Source organism: Thamnophis elegans, chromosome 4 (genome assembly GCF_009769535.1).
Source record: "Thamnophis elegans isolate rThaEle1 chromosome 4, rThaEle1.pri, whole genome shotgun sequence".
Taxonomy (NCBI): Eukaryota; Metazoa; Chordata; class Lepidosauria; order Squamata; family Colubridae; genus Thamnophis; species Thamnophis elegans.
The window spans coordinates 24,356,352-24,371,289 of record NC_045544.1 but is presented as its reverse complement, the minus strand read 5'-3'; the positions used below and the strand labels follow the sequence as shown (position 1 = coordinate 24,371,289).

General features: G+C 41.9%; 1 protein-coding gene across 1 annotated transcript; it reads left to right on the top strand.

Moving 5' to 3' along the window:
• The first annotated feature begins 400 nt into the window (after nucleotides 1-400).
• LOC116506941 (NADH dehydrogenase [ubiquinone] 1 alpha subcomplex assembly factor 4-like) lies at nucleotides 401-10,219 on the top strand. Its single transcript, XM_032214835.1, has 3 exons — nucleotides 401-578; nucleotides 4,744-4,841; nucleotides 9,630-10,219. Exons 1-3 carry the CDS (start codon nucleotides 458-460, stop codon nucleotides 9,918-9,920), a joined length of 510 nt encoding a protein of 169 aa, XP_032070726.1. The 5' UTR covers nucleotides 401-457; the 3' UTR covers nucleotides 9,921-10,219.
• The last annotated feature ends 4,719 nt before the right edge of the window (nucleotides 10,220-14,938 follow it).

Below are 14,938 nucleotides of genomic sequence, written 5' to 3'. Positions count from 1 at the left end.
ACACTGACTGCATATGCACCAAAGACAAATTCCTTGTGTGTCCAACCACATTGTGGCCCATAAAGAATTCTATTCTATTCTATTCCCTTCCTTCTGCAGTTTTTCGCTGTAATACTTGTCATGGACGCCCAGAAAGATAAACAGTGTGTGTCCTCTTTTCCAATCGTCTGTGTCTTCCCAACCCTAGTAGGATTGCAAAGTTTCGAGCTCGCACCTTCCTGGTTCACACGTGGGATGGGGGAAATATCACAGAAGGGTCGGGCTCAAGTTGGTAACAAGGCGAGCGACAGCTTCGGATTTCCACAAAGGAAAAAAAAAGCGACTTTTTGTTTTAGAAAACAACCCGACCTCCGCGCCACTAAGCGGCGCCCTCGGCCGCGGCCTGGCCTCCGATCGGCGGTCTTCTGCGCAAAGGCCAGACTGACACCTCCCCGTCGACACATTGTGAGCCGGTGCGATGGGCGCCAGGGTGACCCGCGTGCTTAGCAAGTTTAACCTGGAAAACCGAGCGCACCGGGAAATCAGCAAGAGCAAACCCACGCCTGCCCCGCACTACCCCGTCGCAGCCACGCCGGATTGTGAGTTCAGCAGGGCGCAAATGCACAGCTGGATGGTTGAATCATCCTGCGCCGCTTCCTTTGGTTTCTGCTGCAGAAGGGGCTGGTTAAAGGACATTTGGGGGAGGGAGGGAGGGAACCAGGTGCCGGCCCACCAGGGAATATCCCCGGGCAGCTCCGTTGCATGGCGTCCATAAAGAGCAAAGGGCTTCCTTTCCCTTTACATCTAAGGGAGCCCCAGCCTTGGGAGTAGATCTTGCAAAGGAAGGGGATATTCGTAGTCAGGCTTTGTCCTCCCCGGGCTGGGGAGCTGCAGAAGCAAAAGCAACCGCGATTTCCGAGGTCAAAGGCGCTGGTGACGTTAAAGCGACCCCTCGCTCCGCTCCCAAGTTTTGGAAACCGCGCCCGCACTTTAGCTCTGCCTTTGGAAGGACTGGTTGACTTTTAGCAGCCGCCGCATGCGCGTCTCCGATAATGGGCAGAGGCTGGGGACGGTAGTTTGGGAGGCAGTTGAGGTGCAAGGATGCCGAGACAGAGCGTGGATACAGCAATAAGCAATAGCACGTAGACGTACATACCACTTCACAGTGCTTTATGGCCCTCTCTGAGCGGTTTACAGAGTCAACAGTCTGGGTCCTCGTTTTACCGACCTCGGAAGGATGGAAGGCTGAGTAAACCTTGAGCCTATTGAGATTCGAACTGCTGAACTTCTGGCAGTCAGTAGAAGTAGCCTGAAGTACTGCATTCTAACCACTGCGCCACCGCAGCTCTTGGTCACTAAGTGAGGACTATCTGTATTCTTCTCTTATGAGTCTACCTGGTTTCCCATTTAAAAGAAGTGTCTGGTTATAATTCTTGTTATTCTGGCTGTTTATAGCACTTAGACTTATATACCGCTTCATAGTGCTTTTACAGCCCTCTCTAAGCTGTTTCAGAGCCAGCCTATTGCCCCCAACATTCTGGGTCCTCATTTTACCAACTTCGGAAGGATGGAAGGATGAGTCAACCTTGAGCCTAGTGAGATTCGAACTGGTGAACTGTTGGCAGTTGGCAATCAAAAGTAGCCTGCAGTATGGCACTACTGTGCCACCGCAGCTCTATGAAGGTCTTCAGGTTCCATCAGTACAGACGTAAATATACAAATGATTTAACAATATCTCCTTTTTTGTCTGGCTGACACTCTACTCGAAATAGCCCTGTTGCAAAGAACGAATGTATAGCTCCTGTAAAGAAGCAGATACAGGTCGTCCTCAACTTACAATACTTTGTTTAGTGGCTGTTCAAAGTTGTAACGGCACTGAAAAAAGTGACTTGTGACCATTTTTCACACTTAGGATGATTGAAGGGTTCCCATGGTAATGTGATCCAAATTCAGCCGCTTGACAAGTGGCTCATATTTATGACAGTTGCAGTGACCTGAGATCATGTGTAAGCTTTTGCGACCTTCTGAGAAGCAACATCAACGGGGAAACCAGATTCACTTAACAACTGTGTTACTAACTTAAGAACTACAGTGGTTCACTTAACAATTGGGGCAAAATTGGGGCAAAATTCACTTAACAGATGTTTGCTTAGCAACAGGGATTTTGGGCTCAGTTGTGGTTGTAAGTCAAGAACTACCTGTACTGTTCCTTCCAGCTCCAGACAGATCAGTCAACACACAACACACTTTGTCCTGCTTTCTTTAACCGTGGTTAAATAAGCCACAATCAGTTAGCTTATGCAATGTGCTAAAGTAAAACCAGAGAAACGACACTCGGACTGACCTGTCCGGCCACATGGGTGACTAACCATTGCTCAGGGCTGGAACACATGTCATCAACCTCTACCCACCCACAACCCACTGGAAAACAACTTCTACCTATCTTTTCCTGCTGTGCCATGATGTTTTCTGGTTTGTGTTGGCGCAAGTGGTGCTATCCAGTTTATCTGTTGCACTTAATTTCATTGTGATGCAAACACTACTGTGTGCTGTGGCAGAAGTGCCTCCTCCTTTTCCTCTTTGACCATTGATCGATCCCTTGGTGGACATTTTGTCTTGGGTTGCTGGCCTGTCCCCTTCTGAAGAGACTTTGATAGTGAACCTCTGGATCCCCCCCCCTCCGGTACCATCTTTATCTTAGCAGTAGGCTAGTGAAATTGGACTTCTTCTTTCACAGTGAATCAAGGATATGGTGGCTCCTTCTTTTCCTCTCTAGGAAAATTGAGAAGGTTTCATTGTTTTCCCTTGGCAACCTACATGACAGGAAAATGGTAAGAGCACGGTGGTCTGTTAGTGGAAATCCAGTTTCCCCAAAGATCCATCCAAGGAAAGAGAGTGGTACCTTAGTGGGAGGCATAAAGAAGGCAAGTCTAGCCGTTAAAGGTCCATTGCCAATGTAACATAACCAAAGCAGAACAGGTTGAAATCTAGGGGGAGATTCCCCTTACCAGCTTCATTTCCAACCAGTTTACTTATAGGAGTCAAGCAGCTTAGGCCTATGGTATGAGGGCATCCTTAGGAAGTTGAATGACCCAGGCCAGGAAATTTCCTGAGACTATATTAATTTCAGCGGGCATCATCCTGTTACGGTCAGGACATATGTTCTTCAGCTGAAATCCACTAAAAACAGTAGAGTCGAAGACTTATATTCTAATTTTCATTCAGCCACAATGTCCACAAGCTAAATCATAATCCCTTAGCTAAACATGCCTACAAATGTAGCACTTAAAACAAAATGGAAAGTCAGTAAGATGGGTAGAAAAAGAATATAATATACTGAGGAAGAATTAGGAATAGAATTTATTTCCTAAGGCAGGGGTCTCCAACCTTGGCAACAATGGAGACCCCTGTCCTAATATGACAGGCCTGCTTAACTACATAAAAAAAACACTCTGCCCCTTGTCTTCCATGTCTCCATTATATTGTACAGTTGACAGAGACCTCACACATTAATTGATTCTGGCCCAAGTTAGAGGAATAATTGTTTTCAAGTTTTTAAGAGTAGAGGCTATTTCAAATGCAGTTCAGCAGCCTGAATATGTGTGTGTGTGTGTTTGTAAATGCACATATAAACTTTTGTATATGATTTCATTTAGAACCTTCTTGTGGAGTCCATGGTGCTTTCGGAGGTTGTTTGCTTTCAGACATTTCATTAATCTACTAGGTAATATTATCTGTGTTACTGAGAGTGGTGTTTGTTTTCTTTTTATTTACATTAATTTTCCCTGCTAGTATTGGCAGAGATGTTATTTTTTTCCTTAGTACTTCCTTGATTAGGGTATTGTTTTATGCTTGATTGATTGATTGTGTCGATGTCTGCTTATCTGGATGTTGGCTTTTTGTTTCAAGGAACTAGTAAGGAGACAAACAATCAAGCAGAAAACAATATCCTATTCAAGAAACTACCAGGGAGAAAGCCACACCCTACTAACCCTGTCAAGACAAGCTACTATATATAAATGAGGAGCAAACCCACACTTACTAGCACTGATAAATTACCTAGTTCAGTGACCTTTCTGCCATTGTGTGCCAAAAGCGGGAGGAGCACAGAAGGGTCATGCGTGAGTGTGCCCACACCAATGCGCCCTTCCCCCCGTGCACGCCCCCCCCCACATGCTCTCCCCACTTTTGGCACAAAGTGGCACAGTGGACCCGTTTTTCGCCCTCCCCAGGCTTCAGACCCTTTCTAGGAGCCTGGGGATGGTGAAAATGGCCTTCCCCACTCTCCAGAGGCTGAAAATGGCCCATTTGCCAACTTCCGGTCAGAACAGAAGGCCCATTTTTTGCTCTTCCCAGGCTCCAGAGCCTTTCTAGGAGCCAGGGGAGGGCGAAAAATGGTCCAACATGGAAATTCGGGAATGGACTTCCGGGTTGCCCAATGGGCCATTTTTCACCCTCCAGAGACTTCAGGGATGCCTCCGGAAGGTGAAAAACGACCGAAAATCAGCTGGCTGCTGGAGCTGACAGGGTACCGCCTCATGTGCCCTCAGAAATGGCTCCATGTGCCATCTGTGGCACGTGTGTCATAGGTTCGCCATCATGGACCTAGTTGGATAATGAAAATTCCGCAGCTAAATAGCCAAGCTCAGAGAGCACCAAGAATTTCACAGTTCAGCTCTCAGCTACATATATTCTCTTCTGTTGGAACTGTTCTACTTTGTTGTAAAAACAGAAAGTTATGGGTTTTATGTTTATTTTCTTCAGGGTCTGCCAATATCCAAGAAGAGATAAAGAAAAAAGATGAAAAGCTTCTTACTTTGTTGAAGGATGTCCGTGTTGATTCCAGTGATCCAGGCTTGCAAGTGAGTTACCAAGTCTTAAAATGCACACACACTTTGATAATTTAGCTTTACATAGCACCCTGGGGACAAAAGAAGTTTTTCATGATACAGTCTAAATAGTCTTTGCTTTCTTATATTGATTTGTTACCCATATCAGTACAAGCCAGTGCCTGATATTTCTTTCAGTTTATGAATGGAATTAATCTTTTATACATTTCCCATTCCCAGTGACATTTAAGGATCGATCTGTGTAAACTTTTTCACAGATTCCCCAGGTATCTTGTTTTATTTCACCTGCTCAAAATTCTGTTTTGCCTTTATTTTGGTAATGAACTGCAAATGCATCAGAATTCCTGGTAATTTGAAAACTCTCACAGGTACTCCTTGACTTGCAACCATTTATTTAGTAATCTCTTGAAGTTACAAGAAAGCTGAAAAAAGTGACATATGCTCTTTGCACTTACACCAGGGGTCGGCAACATTAAACACTCAAAGAACCTCAAAGGTCCTAACTGGAAGTCCCCTCCCCTGTTCAATTCTGGAGCCAACCAGAAGCCTAGTTCCCCATAGAGTCTCCTCTTAGCATGGCATCCTTTTTCCCCTACCTGTCCTAACCAAAAGTCCTATCAATTGTGAAGCTGACTGATGACAGGGAGCTGCAGCAAAGGGATAAATGAGCCACATGCAGCTCCAGAGCCACAGATTGCTGATCCATGACTTGGACTGTTGTCCTGTGATCAAAATTTGAGCTCTTGGCATTTGGCATGTATTTATGATGGTTGCAGCATCCTGGCATAGGAATAGCTCTTAGACTTATATACTGGTCCCATAGTGCTTTACACCGCTGAGAGGTTTATAAAGTCAGCATATTGCCCGCAATAATCTGAGTCCTCATTTGACCAACGTTGGAAGGCTGAGTCAACCTGGAGCTCTGTCAGGATCAAACTCTAGACTGTGGGCAGAGTTAGCCTGCAATACTGCATTCCAAGCACTGCACCAACAGGGCATGTAGGTTACAAATGGCGATCATGTGATCTCCTTTTGTAATCTTTCCAGCCAGATTCCAACAAGCAAAATTAACGTGGGAAGCTGGATTTTCTTGGCAACGGCAGTGATTCGCTTAACAACCATGGCAAAAAGGGGTCCTAATATTGAATGGGACTCATGTAAACAACCTCTTGCATAACGAAGGAAATGCTGGTCCCAATTGTAGTCGTAAGTCAGGGGACTACCTGTATTCAAATGTAAGCACTTCTGAATAACTTAATTTGTATTTGGAATCTGACATGAAGATGCTTATAGATTGGAAGATTATTCAGAAATAATGTTAGCTGTGTTTAATAGGGCTTTCTCTCTTAATTCTAAGATAATTGATGTTAACTTTAATATAAGAGAGATAAATGGGCCTGGGGGGATAACTCTCATGCATTTGGTGGATGAGCTAGGTTCAAGGCCTATAGATGGCTTATTCTCAGAATTTAGAAGTTAGAAAGAAATGCTGAAGGATGTCCTGCTTGGAGATGCCCTCCTTTTTCTTTTTTGCCTCACTGTGCCTCTGGCAGCTTGTTCTACTTTCTGTCCCAGATCTTTTTTTGCCTCCTTTCTTTTCTGTTCATCTCTTCCCCCTCTCCTCCACTCAACTGTAGTTGCAGAGGTAGTTATCTTTAGCCTGAATTTTAATATTTCATGAGGTTATATGAAAAAATACCATGGCTGTGTTTGCTATCATTGCTGTCCTCCACTGTCTTTTTGTAGTATTTTAAGAGAAATCCCACATCAATCTATAATGAGATTTCTGGGGAGCTTCTGAGGAACTTTGAAAAAAAATATCTTAATAAGCATTGCTTATTTTAAATTTCAATGATTATTGGTAGTGTCAAAATGTAAAACACGGTAAGGGAAACAAATTGCAGCATAGCAAGGAATGATCTGTTGATATCAACAAACCAGTTGTCCAAAATCAGAAAATCAAAATCAAAATCAGAAAGTCTTTTTTACCCAGCAGTCTACTGCAAGCAGTCCCTGTGCTTATTCGCCTTTTCATAGCAATTAAAACTCTCAAGCAAGAACAGCCCATCTCTTAGCATATCAGTTTGTAAAATTCCTTGTGTTTTGATGCTATAAAATAGGTCAGCCTAATTTCAAAAATCCTCTGCAAGGGATCAATTTAGAAAAACTGTCTTCCTTCTGGCAGTCCACTAGGTGGAGATAAAAAGAGAGAGAAAGATCACTTTTTCCTTGCTGAGCCCTCCCCAGCCTGAAATTTTGACTTGTAAGTGGGCATCATCTTACAGGGGGTGCAGTGTTTCTTAACCTGGGTGACTTTTATGTTATCTGGACTTCAACTCCCAGAATTCCCCAGTTTGCTGAAGTCCACATATCTTAAAAGTTGCCAAGGTTGACAAAATTAATTCTCCTTCTTTTTCAATTTTTTTGCCCAACAATCAATTGCTTGGTTTCAGTTACGAAAACTAAACTAATTTAAGTAGTCCATTTACAATTTTCTAAGATTCCTGAAAAGATAATGAAATGTATAGACTATTTTTTTTCTCATGATTAGATCATTTATTTTTCAAAAAAGATACACCTCTGAGGTTATGTCTTTTATCCTGTATGTTAATGGGCAAAGCCTCTTGTCATTTAGGTTACCCAAAGAACAAGTCTTCATTGAGAATAGTTTGATGAATAATCGTTTAGAAATAGAAATAAGATACCGAGGATATCTTGACAGGCCACAACATTTGGCCAAAACTAATTGAATGTAATTTAAAAGTAATCAGGCTTGCATTTAGATACCATGAAAATAAGTAGGGTTGCTGTAATTGGCACCTGTATCTAGAGACTTTTGTTTAGATAATGTAAGAAATGTTAAACTAAAAGGGCCTGGGCCTAAGCCAGCAGGGCTGTTTAGGTTCTTAATTGTTTTGTAAGTTTGCACTTATATCTTTTTTCCTTCTTAAACACTCCAGGTAGCTTAGTATCTAGATCTTCCCTCATTTTAGACTCAAAACAATCTTGTGAGATGTTTAAGACAAGAGAGAACGTCTGGCCCAGAGTCACCCACTGGGTCCTATAGCTGAGGAGAAATTTGAATTATAGTCAAGAAAAAAATAATATTGAGGAAGAAAAGGAACAGCTGCTAGCAAGAAAAAGAAACCTGAGGTAAAAGAAACCTGAGTCCAGAACAGAATTGTAACCTGAGGAAGCATCTCAGACAAGACCCATCCTAATTCTCATGAGGATAAAGGGAGGGAGAAGGCAAATGCATTGAGTGGGAAAGGGATTTTTAAAACCATTGGAAAATAAAAAAGTAACAAGCTACTGTATAATAACCCAGACTATTATTCTATTTGGCTTGATTTTGTCTTTAACTGATAGCAGCCACATTTGGGGTTTCAGGATTCTACCTTGCTAATAATCCTAGATATGAATCTGGGATCTTGTACATAGCAATAGCAATAGCAGTTACACATATACCGCTTCATAGGGCTTTCAGCCCTCTTAAGCGGTTTACAGAGTCAGCATATTGCCCCCAACAATTCGGGTCCTCATTTTACCCACCTCGGAAGGATGGAAGGCTGAGTCAACCCTGAGCCGGTGAGATTTGAACAGCTGAACTGCAGAACTGCAGTCAGCTGAAGTAGCCTGCAGTGCTGCATTTAACCACTGCGCCACCTCGGCTCTATAGTATAAGTATAAAGCATAAAAGCATAAGTAATGTTCTAATGTAATAATTTTCCAAATACCCCTGAGGTACTTTCCAATTCTTTAAACAGCCAGAATAACAAGTATTATAACCAGGCACCTTTTTAAAATGAGAAACCAGGTAGGCTCATAAGAGAAGAATACAGGTAATCCTCACTTAATGACCAAGAGCCATGGTGATGCAGTGGTTAGAATGCAGTACTGCAGGCTACTTCTGCTGACTGCTGGGTGCCAGAAGTTCAGCAGTTTGAATCTCACCAGGCTCAAGGTTGACTCAGCCTTCCATCCTTCCGAGGTGGGTAAAATGAGGACCCAGATTGTTGGGGACAATAGGCTGACTCTTAGAGAGGGTTGTAAAAGCACTGTGAAGTGATATATAAGTCTAAGTACTGTTGCTAAGTGCTATTAGATCAGCAACTAGTTACGCTAGTTATGACAGCATCAAATGGTGTGTGTGTGTCTTACAACTGATCCTTGAATTGCAATGATCGGTGACCATTGTGACCATGTGATCACATTTTGGGAACCAGCTCACAATTATGAGACCTGCTGCATCCCATAGGCATGTGATTGCCATTTGTAACCTTCCCTGCCACCTTCTCACAACCAAAGTCTATGGGAAACTGGCAGGAGGTTGCAAATCACTCACCTCCACCAATTCTTATTCCAAGAAGTCTCTGGACAGCATGTGGACAGCACCTGTACTCTGTAGCGCCTGACTGCATTTTCTAGTGGCTACCCCAGCACCTGCCCACCCTGCACTCTAGCACCCACCTGTGGGACCTACCCGCCTACTTATCTGGAACAAAGTTTCGGTAGCATAAGCAAACATGATGCGGTCTTGTGAGTCCTTGCTTAACCATCTACACAGTCCTTGCTTAACAATGACAACGTCTGCTACCATTGCAGTCATGATACTTTCTGCTTTATGGCTGCATCATTTAGCAATGGAGATTCCAGTTCCAATTATCATTTGTAACCCAAGGATTAACTGTAGTTCAAAACTTTGTTACAGGTGATTATATGAAAAATAAATTCCTTAAAATAGAAATAGAACATTGGCTAACATATTTCTAATTTTTTTTTTCTATCTCCATCTTCTAGAAGAAAAAAGGGAGAAATCTCCTACGTAAGCAGGAAGATTACAGGCCGCTAATAGATGGACAGTTCAATTATCTGGACATTCAGGCTGTTCCCAAAGGCAAAGTCTTGATAGAGGAAGCCTTGACTCTTCTCAACAATCATCAACGCTCTCCAGAGACATGGACTGCTGAGAAAATAGCAGATAAATATTCTTTAGAACTGAAGGATGTGAATAACCTTTTAACATTCTTCATCCCGTTTGTTATGGAGTTCCTTCCTTACAAAGACCAGAAAACCCTGGACTCCAAATAAAAATTGCAAAAGAACTCTAGAGAGTTTGTCAACATTCAACCATAATTACATACATATAGTAATTCTTCCTCCCCCATCAATCAAACATAACAATTTCAGTAGTATCTATTTTCTTTGGCACATCTATATCAGCAAAACCAACCTGATCATTGAGCTAGGTGGGGGAGATGTGCCGACAGCCAGTCATGCAGTTTTCCTAAATATTCTAAAAATGTTGGCTGCCTCATGGATGATGTGTTCCAAAGCATATGTTCATTACCCAGAATCAGACAATAAAAGTGCAGGTTCTTTGCACCTGATATTTTTCAGCTGGAGTTCTGTAGAAGCTTCTGCCCTAATAGCATTCTGCAAATAGCTTTCAAAACAGATTTGTATCTTCCTTCTGAGAATTTTCCAGTGCGTATCTGTAGTTATTATATTTGGTCGACAAAGGAGTACGCATACAAATGGGGAAGATTAAATTTAGGGATAGTGTTCTTTTAATTTTGAGTTTATTACCAGTGTTAGAAACAAAGGATGTTTGAAGCAAATACTGTTTTTCCTCATGTTTGGATCCTAATTTCTAGTTATTCTTCCTTACTACATGGTTCAGCTTAATATCCTATTGTTAATTATTGACATTATACCCATGAAATCTGTCTTAGCTGCTCAACTTGTTTCAGCCTTTCAGTAAAGGCCTATAATAGATAACTAGTGAAGGTTCTGCATTTTATGATTGTGGAAATAACAATTGAGATACAGCTTTCCTCCTTTTGGTTCTAATACATTTGTTCTAGCTACTTAACTTTTTTGGGGTGTTGTTTGTAATTGGAGCAAACTTCCTGGTGAGACTTGGAGAGAAGGAAGCGTTAGCGGACAGGATTGGTTATTTGAGCCACCAGTTGTATGTTATCCCCAGTTCTCAGCTTTGGTTGGGCAAATAGAACAATTAAAAATAAATCCCTATAGTATAGATGTTGTATTTTTTTCCTATAGGAAGATAGTGGGATCCGAATCCAAACCTTCCCTGGATTGATGTACATTATTTGTTTTTTGTCCCTAGTAGCAACAGAGATGGAAGGTTGATGAAATTTTTCTCACTCCGTAGGGGAGTGTTTGGAAAGCGTCACCTCTACCTCTCTGTTTTGACTTGTGTGGCCCTGGGGATGCTTTCTCAGAGGCTACTATTTGCAAACAAAGATACCCTGTATCATAACATTGACTCTAAACTGACTAGTAAATTGCGCTTTGAGGTCTCTTGAGGAGAAAGTGTTCATCAGATGCAGAAAAAGAAAAGTCTTTTGTCTAGAAGAATCTGGAAAAAAAAAACAAATCAGCTAGATTGGTTAAAATACTCCGAAACTGAAACCTGACTTTAGATAGGTATACCTTGAGCAAAAGCAGATTAAGATGCTATTTATAGATTCCAAAATGTTTCTGCTCATAGAAGTTGTGACTTTTTTGATTAGCGCCCCTGGTGTTGCATCCACGTTAATCAAAAATAGATACGCATTAGAACCGATACATAAAACCCTAGTGGGAATTAGCTATATTATTGTGTTATCCTGTTGCAGCCCAACCCAAAAAGCATCAAGCAGCCCCTTCAATTTCATTATGGCATAGACAAGTATTGATCAGAATTGGTTTCTTCAGATGAAATAGTGTTATCCTTAATTAGCAGCAGTGTGGAATGAAGAAGAATGAGATTAGAGAGAAATTCTACCCAAAACTCAGCAGCAGAATGGTTTTGTTGAAATTTAAAACTTATGTAAAATACAGCTTTGGTGATAACAAATATTTACTATAACAGCTCTGCCTGATAATATTAAATTAATTTCAATTTAGAATGAGCTCATTGTCTTAGCTGAGCCTGTAGACCAGTGTTTCTTAACTTTGGCAATTTCTAGTAGTATGGACTTCAACATCCAGAATTCCACAGACAACTGGAAGTTGAAGCCCACATATCTTTTTTTTTTAATTGAAGATTTAAAAAAAGCTTTTACAAATATTTACCTCCCCTCCCCCACCCGAACCCAACCCTTCCCAACCTTCTCCCCCCCCCCCCATTTCCCAGAGCAAATACAGGATATAAATCTTTAACAAACATATTCTAAAATAGACTAAAAGAAAGTTCTTTCATTTGTGCTTTAACTCCTCTTTTGTTAGGCTAACTCTAAATAGATTATATCATTCCTCGCTTTTTCAGACATAAACTATCTGGAATTGCTTAGTCCTGTATTTATTTTGAATATAGTCAATCCAACTTCTCCACTCCAGTTTATATTTCACATCTGAGTGATCCTTAAGATATGCTGATATTTTAGCCATGTCTGCTAAGTTTGTTTTAATATCCATTCTTGAATAGTAGGCAAATCTTCCTTCTTCCAGTATTGCGCCACCAACAGTCCTGCTGCTGTTATTAAGTACAAAATCAAGTTAGTCTCTACGACAGTACAATCAATAGTTATACCTAACAGGAATAACTGAGGGGTAAACTTTATCCTCTTTTTAAAAATATTTTGCATAATCCACCATATTTTTATCCAGAATGCTTTAACCTTACAAGTCCACCATATATGGTAATATGTAGCATCAACACAATCATATCTCCAGCATTTGGGTTGTAAATTCGGATACATAAAGCCAGTTTTTTAGGATCTAAATGCCATCTATAAAACATCTTATGCTGAGGTGGCGCATTGGGTAGGGTGCAGTACTGCAGGCCACTTCAGCTGGCTGTTATCTGCAGTTCAGCGGTTCTAATCTCACCGGCTCAAGGTTGACTCAGCCTTCCATGCTTCCGAGGTGGGTGAAATGAGGACCCAGACTGTGGGGGTGATATGCTGACTCTGTAAACCGCTTAGAGAGGGCTGAAAGCCCTATGAAGCAGTATATAAGTCTAACTGCTATTGCTATTGCTATCTTATAAAAATTCTCTCTCAGACTTTGGGCTTGCGTGAATTTTACATTCCTTACCCATAACTTTTCCCATGAATCCAGCATTATTGGTTCTTCAAAATTTTGTGCCCACTGAAGCCCACATTTCTTAAAAAGGCCACTGCTAGAGACACTACAACTGAATGTCTTAACATATAATTCAATCATATCATGCTAAGCCAAGCAGGAGCAGAATTGCCTAGCTTGGGACAAGAGGCAGTAGCAATGGCAAGGCTGTAGTATGGACTAAATATTTCAACATTAATTAACAACTGGATGGCAGTGAGTTAAAGAGCTGAATCCATAAGCTGTTTAAAGAAAAGTGGGATATAAAGCCAGTACATAGGTACAATTCATGCAAACATCACTGGATGGTATACAGTGTTCTGGTGAGGGGGGTCTCTATTCTTCAGTAGTGGTCAATAGGAAAGCTAAGAAAACAAAGAATCAGGGTTGGAAAATCAGTGGGGAACATGCTGATCCTCCATATATTGTTGATAGATAACAGTGGTGGGATACGACTGCTATGCCCTGGTACGGGCATACCGGTGCCTGCTGGGAGCACCAGGTACGGTTCTGGTATGGTGCTCCAGAGGGCCCACCTGTCCTCCTTACCTCTATTTGAGCCGATCGGGGCATTCGCGCACATGCACAGATGCCAAGCAGCTGGAGCATCGCGGGCGGTGGATATGCATGCGCGCGTGCACGTGGTGGATGCCCGGCCCCATTGCAGCGTAACAGTTGCAACGGGATCTGGAACCCACCACTGATAGATAACCAGGCAGTGCAAAGCAATTGAAAGAAACATTTTGCAAGGTAAGTTAGCACAAATGAAATCCTGTGTCTTGCAAGACTCACCTGGCCAATTTTTAAAGCTGTTCCCGGTTGTCTCCACATTTACTGCAGGGAATATGTCCACCGAGACTGCCTTCCGGGCAAAGGACTGTCAAAACAGTCACAAAGGACACAAGGGACACAGCTGATTTAAGCTCTTGTTTCACTTTCAGAATTGTGTAGTTTGAGGCAGAGGTGAAATTAACTTACCTTCACTACCGGTTTGCAAATGTGAGCACATGCGCCACCTCCGTGCATGCACAGGACCTTCGATTTCTGACGATCAGCTATGACACACAAATTAGCTAGAAAGCAGGAAATCTGACAATTCTAGCTAATATAAATCACATGTCACATTTGATCGTTGGAAATACTGGTTCGCCTGAACCAGTAGCATTGTTTTTACTACCGGTGTGAACTGGTGGCATCTCAGCCCTAGTTTGAGGCCCTATGCCCATGTTCCAGGCCTTTGTGCCTCTTGTGGATCCTACAGCCTCATTTACTAAAAATCAGGGATGTGGTTTTCTGTCATTTTGAGCCAAGTGTCAGTCCTGGAAGCCATCTTTTACCCTGACACCAGGTTTCTTACAAAGATTCAGTGTTTGCTTAGGTAGCTTAAACAGATCCCAAATGCCATATAAAAATGCAAGAAGCCAAAACCTATACAGGTAAACCTCAGGTTACAATCTTCCTTTTAGCACCTATTTGAAAGTGGCAACAGTACTCAAAAAAAGTGACATAGGACCAATCTTCATGCCTATGACCATTGGAGCATCTCTATAGTCACATTCTTGGCAACCAGTATGTATTTACGTCAGTTGCAATGAGAGCATGTGGTCACCATTTGCAACCTTCCCAGCTGGATGACCTTGGGATGGTTACTTTCTGTCAACCCAAGGAATGAGGCAATGGCAAACCACTGATGGAAAACCTAGCCAAGAAAAAACTGTGTGGACTTGTCCAGCCATATTTAAGAATCGGACATGATTGAACAGAAGAAACGAAACAAAAATTGCAGTGAAGTTTTTATGGCTGGTTATCCATTGTAATATTTGTTTCCGAGAATCGTCATGCAAATTGTGTATTTGCATTGGGGTTCTTGGAAATGGAAAGCATTGAGAATCTATAGGCAGAGCTTTAAACTAGAGTTCTCTAAAAGTCCAGAAATGAAGCTGAAATTCTCAGAAGTAGATAAGGCGAGAGAAAGAGAAAATACAAAAGCTCTAATCCCTCTAAAATTGGATTGGCAATAATTGGACATCTTCCCT